The 13,217-nt window shown below is 39.3% G+C and overlaps 1 protein-coding gene and 1 pseudogene across 1 annotated transcript in view; both read right to left on the reverse strand.

Moving 5' to 3' along the window:
* Window positions 1-13,217, reverse strand: part of DCHS2 (dachsous cadherin-related 2) — a 192,027-nt gene that overhangs the window by 30,841 nt on the left and 147,969 nt on the right. Inside the window, exon 16 of the mRNA XM_006867930.1 lies at window positions 6,049-6,162. Within this exon, the coding sequence (XP_006867992.1) occupies window positions 6,049-6,162 (114 nt within the window). The remainder of the gene's footprint in view (window positions 1-6,048; window positions 6,163-13,217) is intronic.
* On the reverse strand, window positions 7,560-8,201 carry LOC102831250 (annotated as a pseudogene).

The raw sequence follows: 13,217 nt of genomic DNA on the forward strand, positions 1-13,217 counted from the left end.
TGTGGTGGTTTGAGTTGCTGTGATTCTGAGGGCTATGCCACCGGTGTTTTAAATAACCAGCAGGGTCACCCATGGTGGACAGGTTTCAGATGAACTACAAAATAAAGACAGACTAGGAAGAAAGAGTGACAAACTACTTCTGATTTGCTAGTCACTGAAAACTCTATGAATAGCAGAGACCAATTAGTCAGTACTTATTAAACTAATAACTAATAAAACCAAAACCCAACTCCTCGCCATCAAGTCCATTCTGATTTAGAGTGGCAGAATAGGACAGAGGAGAACTCTTCCATAGAGTTTTTGAGACTGTAAATCTTTATGGGGACAGACAGCCACATTTTTCTTCTGATAAACAGCTGGTGGATTTGAAATGCTGCCAATAGCCCAATGTGTTGTTCAACTCACAGCGACCCTGTATAGGGTTTCCAAGGCTGTAAATCTTTATAGGAGCAGAAAATCTCTCTTTCTCCCATGGAGCAGCTGGTAGATTTGAACTTCTGACCTTGAGGTTTGCAGTCTAACTCGTAACCCACTATGTTACCAGGGCTCCTTCAAATTCTCTAAAAAAGGACACAAATTCAACCAAGACTTCAAAGAGTCACCAAAGAAAGTTTCAAGGCAAATGAACAGCTCTTAGTTAAACAGTACAAAAATCACAGAGAAATGAGCACCATAATGACAGTATGCAAACATCAGAGACACCGGAAAAAACATTCAAATACTTAAGATGCTAGATTTATTGTACATAGAATATGTAGTTATTATATATGTATGGAGTCCTGGTGTGGTGCTATGGGCTAATGCGTCAGACTGCAAAGTCGTTTGAACTGCAAGGTGGGTGGTTCAAGCTCACCAGTTGCTCCTTGGAAACTCTATACAGGGTCATTATGGGTCAGAATCAACTCGATGGCACTAAACAACAACAACATATATGTATAGGATAAGCATTCCACCATAAGGTCGGTTTGCATGGCAAGGTCGGTGGTTCAAACTCACCAGCCATTCCTTAGAAACGCTATACAGGGTCACTATGAGTTGGAACCAACTCAACGACATTTAACAACAACATATATTTATTTAACCAAAATCAAAAACCACAACCATAGCACTGATTTCAACTTATAATGATTTTATAGGACAGAATAGAACTGCCCCTTATGATTTTGCAAAGCTGTAATCTTAACAAAAGCAGACTGCCATGTCTTTCTTCCACAGAACAGTGGGCTCAAAGTGCAGACTTTGGTTAATAGTTGAGTGTTTTAACCACTAGAATACGAAGTCTTTTTTTAAGACAAAGATGAGTTGAAAAAGATCCAAAGAGAACTCTGTAAATTAACAACACAATTCCTCAGATTGAATAGCAGAGACCAAGAGGTGACAAACATGAAAAAACAATGTAGGAGAGTGGTGTGGGTCAATATTTGTCTAATTTGGCTTCCAAAACTGACACTCAGCTTGCTGGAGTCCTGGTGTGGCACCTGAGGATAAGCATTCGGCCTCAAGGCCTGTTTGAGCCGCACGGTCAGTGGTTCAAACTCACAAGCTGCTCCTCGGAAACCCTATACAGGATTGCTATGAATCAATACCAACTTGATGGCACTTAACAACTACAACAACAATGAAGTCTCTTGTACACAGTACTGGTCTGGCACTGTAAGATAACCACTAGACCATGTAGTCTGTTTAAACCATGAGATGGGTGGTTCAAACACACCAGTCGTTCCTCGAAAACAGAGTTGTGATGAGTCAAAACTGACTCAACAGCACTTAACAACAAAGTCTCTTTTGTTGTGGTATTGTAGCTGCTCCTTGGAAACCCTATGTAGGGACACTATGAATTAGACTCCTGGTGTGGCACTGTAGGCTCAGCATTAGACTGCGAACCACAAGGTCAGCAGTTCAAATCCACCAGCTGCTCCTCAAAAACCCTGTACAGGGTCGTTATGAGTTGGAGTTGACTCGACGGTACTTAACAACAACAACATGCATCAGAACCAATTTGACAGCACTTAATAACAAGTCTCTTGCATTGCACATGAACAGGATATTAATTAGCAATGCTAAACAGGTTTCAAAGGAGCTTCCAGACTAGGATGAACCAGGAAAAAAGACCTGATGGTCTATCTACTTCCAAAAACCACCAAATACAAGTCCCATGGAGTACAATGGTCCCATGCACATCCATCAAGGGACAAGTGCAGGACTAGGCAGTGCTTCACTTCATTGTGCGCGGATAACCACAAGGAGGGAGTTGACTTGATGACAACTAATACAAATCACAAGACGTTAATTTAATGATCTATGTGAAAATGGCTAGGCTAGAGGGAAAATAATCTATAGAACTTACAAAAAACACGAGGAAAACGATCACTTTCAGGTGATCAGCATCTGTGTATAATATATAGATAAATAATCACAATGACAAGGAAATGTAAGGTGGCTAGCTGCACAATCAAAATACAAAAGCTAATTTCCAGCATGCATGGTCAGGAAAAAAGCATTTAAATATTTTCTTTTCTTTTTTTTTTTTTTCAAGAAACAATATAAGTATTTAGAATTAAATTTCACAAGAGAAAGGCAAACTCACTCTAGAAAAACACCAAACTTTATTGAAAGATACTAAAGAAATAATTGGTGTAATATTCTATAGTCCTGGAAAATAGAAAATACTATAGTCTAATATAGATTTTCCCCAAGTTACTTATATAGAATTGATACATCAATAAACATCTCAGTAAGTTTTGTGTGGTATGTATGTGTTGATAACTACGTCCAATGACTGGTAAAAAGTCACTGAGAGTTAATCTACTAATGAAGACAAATATAAGGATACAACAAATGTTGGAGAGGGGTAACTTGCTTCTGGTATTTCTACTTTTTGTAGAAGAAAAAAAAAAAGATGACTGAAAAGAGCTAGAGAGTCTAGTAAAAAGTCAAGGACACATGATATATGACAGTGGCAATATTGCCGATCAAAAAAGAAGATTATTCCTATTGGAATACTTATCAGTTTGTCTCATGGGGGATTAAATGTGATATCTAATTCACAAGAAATGTAAGTCAATTCTAGGTAGGTTAAAGATTTCATTGTGAAACACAGGAAAACATGAGAGCAAGTAGTAGGCAGATATCATGTTTGGTAAGGTGGAGGGTCAGAGAAAAAGAGGAAGACCCCCAACGAGATGGATTGGCCAAGTACAGCATTGATGGACTCAAGTGTGGCAACAATAGTGGTGTTGGCCCAGGACCCGGCAGTGTTTTGTTCTGTTGTGCATAGGATTGCTATGAGTCGGCACCGACTCGATGGCACCTAACAACAACAACAAAACCTTCATTTATATAAAACCTAGCAACAGGAAAAATTTAAACAATTTATTCTGTAGAAATGCATTTAATACAGATTTCAAGGGAATTATTATCTCCAACATCAAGAGAGTAAAACTGGGACAGTGGAAAGAAAGAATGCAATCAGAAAGGGGCACAAAGAGAGCACTGAATTTGGCAATAGCAGTTATGTTCTAGACTCCTGGTGTTGTACTGGACTGTGAACCACAAGGTCAGTGTATCAAACCCACCAGCTGCTCCTCAGAAACCCTATGCAGGGTCACAATGAGTTGGAATCAACTCAACGGCACTTAACAACAACAACAACAAGTTATGTTCTATTTTATAGTTTTGTTGGCAGGTACATATCAATCCTTGCTATTGGTCTTCAATGTTTATGTACATGGTTTATGCATCATAAATCTCTCACACACAAATACTGTAGAAATGTTGAGCAAAAGAACCAACTCATAGAAGAGTACATATAGAACGATGCAATCCTGATGCTTAAGACAAGGTAAAACGAATTCACATATTATGTAGGAATACAAATAAAATAGAAACATTATAAAGGAAAGCATTTATCAATACCAAATCTATATTACTCATTGCCTCTGGGATGAAATAAGAGAGACATGTGAGAGAAAGGACACATAGGGTATTTCCTAAAGTTCTAGCAATATATTCTTTCTTAAGATGGGTGGCAGGTTTATGGGCTTTTATTTTACTTTTGCTATTTATCACTAAGTGCTGTCGAGTTAGTTCAGATACAGCAAGCTGTAGAGGGTTTTCAAGGAGTGGCTAGTGGGTTTGAACCCCAAACCTTGTGGTGTTCAAACAATGCTTATTCTACAGTGCCACGCCAGGACTCATTTATTTTATTACTTTCCATTACATAGCTTTATGTGTTTTAATATACCATTTTGTAGATACTTCACAATAAGATTTTAAATAAAGATAAAAATTAAGTAAATAATTATTGACAAATGAAGAGGGTTTTTGGTTTATTTTTTTTATGTTTGGATGGCCTCTTTGGACTAGCCCTAGGCAAATTTTTGTCAGCATTTTAAGGAAGGATTTTAGAGAAACAATAAGGTCAAACCCAGGCTACGTCAGAAGGACTGAAGCCCAGCAGAAGGATTTGGGTAGCTTGGGAAAATATGCAAACTCTGCAGCTCCCCTTTCTTCCTAAATATTCTCATAGTCCAGAGTGCTCAGATACTAGGACTCTCAGAATTTAAAGATTTGGTGATGTTCACAAATGACTCTTTTGCCAGAAGTCTTCCTATACCATGACGGGGTGAAGAGATGAAGGTTTACAGCAGGCTACATCAGTAATGCTGTAGAATAAACACTCAACCAGCAGAGCAGTGGTTCAAATCTACCAGCTGCTCCTCGGAAACTCTATACAGGGTCACTGGGAGTAGTTATCAACTTAATGGCACTTAACAACAACAACAACAACAACAAAAGATTATGTGGGCCAAAAGTCTAAACACCATTCTAAGTCAGAAGGATTTTACTTAAGAAATTACCCCCTTTCAATTCGTCCCATGTGCATACAGTACAGATTAAGTAAGGCAGTTGTATGGCAATATAGAAATGATTAAAAACATTCTTCTTAAGTTTTGACAATGAAACAGTAGATATATATCTATCATACAGTTGTTGGTCAAAGATTATGTTTCAAATCATCAATTGGTATTCATTTAAAACACAATAATGGACTTATTAAAGCTAAATTTAATACATGCTGGATTTGGAAGTAATTTCTTTACCACCACACAGAAACCTTTCCAGCTGCCCTTTTTTGTAAGATTGTCGACATTCAGTGGCGAATTAGAAGACTCTCTGATGAAAATTCCCTAAGGCTAGACACGTGTGCTTATTTTCAATTCAAACTCAGTATCAATGACTTCCCTATTATGGCTCCAACTGTTCCAAATAGATGGGCAAATTATAAGTAGAAACCAATTTATCTTCAAAAATTTGAAGGGTAGGATGGATGTTGCCTAGTTTGTAAATGAGAATAATAGACTTCTCAGTGAGGACACATAAACAAAAAAGTAGTAATTGATTTCCAATAATTTCTCATCAGCTAGCATTTAACAATAATAATAACACACACTTAAAAAAGGACTCCTGGTATGGCTGTGTAGGATCAGCACTTGACTGTGAACCACAAGGTCTGATGTTCAAACCCATCAGCCACTCCTTCGACACTTTACAGAGTTGTTATAAATGGAACCAAATCAACGGCACATAACAACAACTACTGGCACTTAAAAAAAATTAAATATCTGGTTTTCCTGTTAAGGTACTTACCTTTAACAATTTCTACTTTACCAGAGGAGTCCTGGTGTGGCACTGTGGGTTAATGCGCCAGACTGCAAAGCCGTTTGAACTGCAAGGTCGGTGGTTCAAGTTCATATAGGAAACCCTATACAGGGCTGTTATGTGTTGGCACCGACTCAATGGCACTTCACAACAACAAAACCTTAACAGAAGTATTTATTACTGCTGTTGCTGCTGTTAAGTGCTGTTGAGTCTGTTCCAACTCAAAGCAACCTGATATGGGGTTTCCAAGGAACAGCTGGTGAGTCTGAACGACATCCCCTGTGGTTCAAACCACCCTTGGAGTTCAGTGTTTTATCCCCCAGTGCCATTACTACCAATGTTAAAAGGAGCATAAAACAAAGCTATAATTGGGCAGAGATGGATTACCTGACTTGGGGCACAAGGAAAACACTCCATCTTCATTTCCACTAAAAATCGAATATTTAATGCTGTTCCCAATTGAGTCCGGAGAAAAAGCTGTAACAGTCACAATGGAAGTACCTGTTTAAAAAAAAAAAAAAATTATTTAGGTAAAGAAATTTTCAGATAAAAGCAAGAGCAAACATTATTTATTGCTTGCCTACTATATTTCCACTTGTGTTCATTCATTCAATACTTACTGTTGTTGTTTTAAGTGCCATGGAGTTGGTTCCGACTCATAGCAATCCTGTATAGGGTTTCTGAGGAGTAGCTGGTGAGTTTGAACCACTGACCTTGTGGTTAGCAGTCCAGTGCTGATACTACAGTGCCACACCAGGACTCATGGAAACCTTTATTTTTTTGGTGGGGTGGGGGGGGTGCAGGAGGAAGGTTGGCAAATACTCCTTCAGGGAGGCCTGGGAGTAGTGACATTCCAGCAGAACATTCCATGATAAGAAACCGTGGAAAGAGATAGCAAAGGAATAGCAACTGCAGCATGAATGAAGATTACCATGCCTGTACTGTATAGCGTCAATAAGACAACTGGTATGATTGAAACAGGAGTCCTACAAGGCAGGACAGGAAAATAAGGAGAGGTAAGGAGCTCTGGTAGCATTGTGGTTACGAATTGGGCTGCTAACCTGAAGGTCGGCAGTTCGAAACTACCAGCTTTTCCGCAGGAGAAAGATAAGGTGTTCTGCTCCTGTAAAGATTTACAGCCTCGGAAACCCTATGCAGGGTCACTATGAGTTGGAACCGACTCCACAGTACTTAACAACAACAACAAAGCAGCAGTAGGATAGACAAGTACAACTTTATTTCAAAGATCTGCTATTTTTTCTCTAAAAGGCTAGATGGTAAATATCTTTAGCTTTGCAAACCATAGTCTTTGTCACAAAATTTCAACTGACATCATAGTGCAAAAACAGTCACAAAATAGAAACAAATGAATAAGGCTGTGTTCCAATAAAGCTTCACTTATAAAAAGAGATTGTGAGCTAATCCTGGCTTTGCTGTTGTTATTGTTGTTGTTAAGTGCCGTCGAGTCTGTTCTAACTCATAGTAACCCTATATGGGCTTTCTGAGGAACGGCTGGTGAGTTTGAACCTCCAATCTTGTGGTTCAAACTGACCTTGTGGTCCAGTGCTTACCCTACAGTAAATAGGGAGCAATTTCAAGTTCTTGAGCATGGGATTGATATATTAAGATATTGAATGCCTTTAAAATGAGCTGGGTAAAACAGCCACCTGCCTGGATACCTTTGGGCCATAAAAGACTACTAGAAGCATTCTCTAGAAATCGACTCTGTTTACTTTGTGGATATCTGATTCCATTTACCAGGAAGACCCACCTTCACAGAAGGCTGGGGTAATCAGACACACACATGCAAGATTGGACTGTGGAACCCCAAAAAGGAACGGGGGTGGAGGCATGGTCATTGCTTAGAGCACCCCCACCAAATATACACACAGTTGCATCTAGGGATTCAGCCAAATGAGGCTGAGATGAGAAAGGAGGATTCCAATTCCAAAGTTGTTGGACCCTAGATTAATTTCCATGATATGATCTAGTTCATTCCATTCCCAGGACCCTAGGGTACAGAAGAGGTTGTGAGGGGGCTTTGGAGGAGCAACCATGGGCTTCCTATCTACCACCAATGTGTCAATGTCCAGAAAGAAGTCATTCAAGCCAGTGTCGCCCAGGCACCTATTGGAAACATAGAGATTCTAGGAAGACTGGATCAGGTTGGGGCAGTGCTTCATCCTGGGTGCCTGGAGGAACCACTGGGTTTGGAGGGTGTTCAGTCTTGTCCATGAAGGTCTCCAATTCCCTGAGGATTGAGCCAATGGTGGTGGACAGGGAGAAGTCCTCTTCACCCCAGAAGAAGGACTCTGGGGGCAGGGTAGGGGCAGGAACAAGGTGAAGAACATCTTGGAGCTGCTGTAGGGTATTGTGGATGAGGACATGCCTGCGGAGGCTGGGTGCATGGGGGCCCAAATTGTGCTGGACCTTGTCTAGGGAGATGTGGAGAAGGGCTTGCCTACAGGCCCCCAACCCCACTTTTCCTCCTCTTCCTCCTCCTCCAAATTGGAGTGTTTCCTCTTCAAGCCTCCTACCATGATGCCTTTACTTGCCTGTGTGGTCTTGAATAGTGGATTTATTTCCCTGAGACTGGTTTCTATCTGCCACATGAGGAGCCTAACCCAAGTCCCTCTGAGTCGTTTTTCATGATCCTCATGTCTTCACACAGATCACACACAAGGACAGGTGTGGAGTACAGAAACCTGGACTGGCAATAGAGAAGCATGGGTTTGAATTCTGCTCTTGACACTGCTCAGCTGAGTGGTGGAAGTGACATGATGTCACCACTCTGGGCCTCAGTTTTCCTCATCTCAGCTGCCAGGTTGTGCAGTGACCACCAAGCAGAATGTCTGCAGATTTTTGACCCACCAGTGTTAGACTGATAGGTTTAATTTTAAAAGAAACAGTCAAACTGTTTTCTAACATGGTTTTAGCATTTTACATTTCTGATAGCAAAATATGAGAATTCCAGTTATCCCACAGTCTTGTAAACACTTGGTATTATCATTTTTATTAATTTTTTTTATTTTAGCCAAACCAATGAACTCAAACATACTAACAATCATAAAGACTCAATACCAGGCACAGTTTCACTCTATATTCATTCTACTTAATGCCACCAAGAATTGGGTGGCAACTAACAACAATGGTGGCAATGGCAACACATTAAGTGGCAACTAAAAACAATAGTGGAAATGTTTTATTGTGATATTAATTTTAATGTTCCTAGTTGTGGTATGGCACTGTGGTCGAATGCACCAGATTGCAAACTCGTTTGAACTGCAAGGTCGGCAGTTCAAGCTGCTCCTCGGAAACCCTATAGGTAGGAATTGACTTGATGGCACTCAACAACAACAAGTGTTCAACTTGTCAGGAAGGACCAGCCCCTGGAGAAGGATTTCAAGCTTGGAAAAGTGGAGCATCAATCAAAGAGACATATCTCCAACAAGATGGCTTGACACAGTGGCTGAAACAATGGCCTTAAACATAACAACAATTGTGAGGATGGCCCAGGACCAAGCAGTCTTACATTCTATTGTGCAAAGAGTTGCTATGAATTGATACTGATTTAAAGGCACCTAACAAGAACAATGTTCTACTCTTATAAACACAGGATCACCATGAGTTAGAAAAATCTTGATGGCAACTGGTTGAGTTTGGTTGGTAATGTTTTAATGTTGCAAATCTTTTCATGTGCTTATTGGCCATTTTCACCTCTCCTTTTATTTTAATTCAAATTTGGTCCTTTGCTTCCTTCCTGCTCTCTATTCAGCTATCACTTCTGAAAAATTCCCTCATAATTCATTACTACCTCTTGCCCTCTGGTCCTTGGCTATAATCCACTGCATCTACTTTAGTCTTCCAATTTGGCAATGACCTCAGTCCCTCCTCTTACTGTCATCCTGACCCATTTGAATGCCACCTATTGGAAGAAGTGTGTATGTGTTCTGAATGAGGAAGATGGGAAGGAGGTGAACTCTAGGGGTGTCTTCCTGATGACCAGAAGTGGTGGGGCCTTGTAGATAGAGGATAGTACCTGCATGAGAAGAAAAAGACGTTGAAAGGGAACAGGGGCTGATGTGGTTCCAAAACGAATACAGGGCAGGGCTCATTAACCCAAATGCCTTTGGGTAGAGGCAAGAGGCATTGGCCAAATGAAAGAAACAATTAATGGATAGAGGAAGGCAGAGACGTGCCTGAGCAGCCTACCTAAAGCATCCAACTTCAGCTCATCGCTGCCAGCAAGGAACATGGGCTTCAGCATGCCTTTTCTGAGAATCTCTGGCCTTTTCAAGAGAATCTTGAACTTTTATATGTATTTAATTGTGCAATATTCTGTCTTATAGGTGGGAAAATGATAAAACTTAGGAAAAGGACAACAAAACAAAATTACCTCACCATGTCAGTTGAGCATAGCTTGAATTCTGAGTCTGTCCATTTACTTGTCTCTTACACATAAGAGATGAGCCTGTTTTTTTGCTGCCTTCCCTTTTAACACTTAGATCTTTTTTTTTTTTTTTTTTTTTGTCACCAATAGACTGTCACTGACATATTTGAAGACAAAACTCTTATCACTGCTAAACTGGACTAAATTTCATGAAGTCAAAGTGTTCTAGATATTTGTATGCAGTGGAGCACTTGGCAAAGTGTTTTTCACATATTCTTGTTGCTAGTTGTCATCCATGAATTCTCATGGCAACACATCAATAATGGAGGGAAATGCTATCTGATCCCAGGCCATCTTAATGATCATTTGTATGTTTGAGTCTTTTGCTGCAGCTATTATACCTTTGAACCTAAGGAGCTCATCTTCCAGCACTATAGAGTACAATACTCCATGAAGCTTTTGGTGTTGTGTTTAGGTGCCATTGAGTCAGTTCTGACTCAGAGTGACCCTATGTACAACTGAAAAAAAAACTGTTTAACCTTGCACCATCCACACAATCTTTGCTATACTTGAACTCTTGTTGCAGCTACTATGTCAATCCATTTCACTAGGATCCTCCTCTCTTTTTTTTGCTGACCTTCAACTTTATAAAGCATGATGTTCCTCATGAATACTTCTCTAAAGCACATGCAAGAGCTAACACCAATTCTACCCAAACTATTCCAGAACATAGAAAATGATGGAAAACCACAAATACGTACTATGATGCAAGGATAACCCTCATGCCAAAATAAGGCAAATACATCATTATAAACAAAAATTATATTTGTTGAATGCAGATGCAAAAATTCTCAACAAAATCATATCCAATCGAATTAAACAACCTATCAAAAAACAAAAAACAAAACAAAAAAAAAAAACCCCAACAACAAACAACCATCATGACTAAGTGGGACTCATAGCAGGGATGCAAAGATGGTTCAGTATTAGAAAAACAATCAGTATAATCCACAGCATAAATAAAACAAAGGAAAAGAACCCCGTGATTATATTAATTGATGCAGAAAAGGCATTTGACCAAATCCAACATCCATTCCTGATAAAAACACTCAACAATATAGAAATAGAATGGCAATTCTACAACAACATTAAGAGTATATATACAACTCCAACAATCAACACTTTTATTGAAGAGAAACTGAAAGCAACACCTTTGCAAACAGAACCAGACAAGGATACCCTTTATCACCACACTTATTCAATATTGTAGTGGAAGTCTTAGCCAGAGATATAGGGCAAGAAAGAGAAATTAAAGGCATCCAAATTGGCAAAGAAGTCATACTTTCTGTATTTGCACATGATATGATCTTATACATGGAAATACCAAAGACAGCAAGAAAACTATTGGAACTCATTGAAAGATTCAGCAAAGTGGCAGGGTACAAGACCAATATATAAAAATCAGTTGGATTCCTCTTCTAAAAGACAGTGCAGAAAAGGAAATTAAGAGAACAGTATTATTTACAACAGCCATGCAAAAGATTAAATACTTGGGAATAAATCTAAGCAGAGAAATAAAAGACCTATACAAATAAAAGTACAAAACACTACTACAAGAAACCAAAAGTGTTTCTTGTCAATTTGGATAGGTCTCTAAGAGTTAGGATCAATTCAAAGATACTGTCACTTTGATTCACAAGGCTGATCTTTCACCAGCTGCTCCTCAGAAACCCTATACATGGCCATTATGAGTCAGAACCAACTCAATGGGATTTAACAACAACACCATGGATAGGAAGACTTATTTACCATTGTGAAAATGACAACACTACCCAAAACAACCTATAGATATAATGCAATCTCAATACTGATTCCAATGTCATTCTTTTAAAGAAATGGAAAAACTGATCATTAACTTTATATGGAAAAGAAAGAGACTTTGGGTAAGCAAAGCATTACTTAAGAAGAAAAACAAACTTGGAGATCTCTTAATTCCTGATCTCAAAATATATACAACAAAAGATACATAGATCAATGTAACAGAATTGAGAACTCAGAAGTAAACCCATCCATGTACCGTCAACTGATCTTTGACAAAAGACCAAAATACACTAAATACAGAGGAGATAGCCTCTTCAACAAATGGTGTTGGCAAAACTGGAAATCCATTTTCAGAAAAATGAAACAAGACTCATTATCTCATACCACATACAAAAACAAACTCAACATGTATTAAACACCGAAATGTAAAATCTAGAACTACAAAGACTATCAATGAAAAAATAGGGACAGACTTAGGGGCTTTAAAACATGGCATAAACCGGGGAGCCATCAAGGCAAACAATCAAGTCCTTTCAGGACAAGCCCCCCTCCAAGACTAAAACTCAAAGGGAACTCATGAGCAGGCATGTAAGCTTGCTGGTGACCATGTTGGTCTTCTGGTGAGTGGAAGAGGGGGAAAGGTAGCAATGAAGAAATGGGCTGAGTTCAACCACAGTCCATAGACCCCACTTGACCTGGAGATGAGAGAGAGAAGAGGAAGGGCTGATTGGTCTGAAGTGTAGTGAGACCTGGGGACACCTGAGCCCATGAACAAGGATATAGCCATGGAGGGCTAGAGGTGAGAGTGAAGCATTCCAACTGATATGAAGTGAGGGGAGATGCACAAGAATTTCCAAACTTGCAGATAGTATCCATTTGACCTAGCCTTGATGGCTTGATAAGCAGAACTCAACTAGAGGAAGATAAAGAAACAAAAAAACAATTTTTGATAAAGGAAATGAGGGTAAATTGCTATAATTTGATGAACATCACCTATAGTTATGGATGTAGTAGCTCAAAATGCCAACTGAGAGGGAAGGAGTCTTCTCATCAAGTATCAATCCTATTCCCTATGTATTCAGGGTTGTTAGGGATGGGCACCTTAGACAATGATTATCTAAAAAGGGAGGGGGGATGGCTATAAAGGCATGAAGTGACTGGCTTACAAGTTTTTAAGAGGGAGTTTAGCTTAAAAGTGTGGGGAGGAAGGCAGAGACCGTGTGGAATAGTTTTCATCTTGCCTAGACAGGTCTGGTAAAAAGAGATAGGGGTAAGATTCTTATAATTCAATAGTGAGTAATTATTATCATGACTTATTACAACTGTCACAATTGTAAAGGCAGAA

Source organism: Chrysochloris asiatica, unplaced genomic scaffold (assembly GCF_000296735.1).
Source record: "Chrysochloris asiatica unplaced genomic scaffold, ChrAsi1.0 scaffold00112, whole genome shotgun sequence".
NCBI lineage: Eukaryota > Metazoa > Chordata > Mammalia > Afrosoricida > Chrysochloridae > Chrysochloris > Chrysochloris asiatica.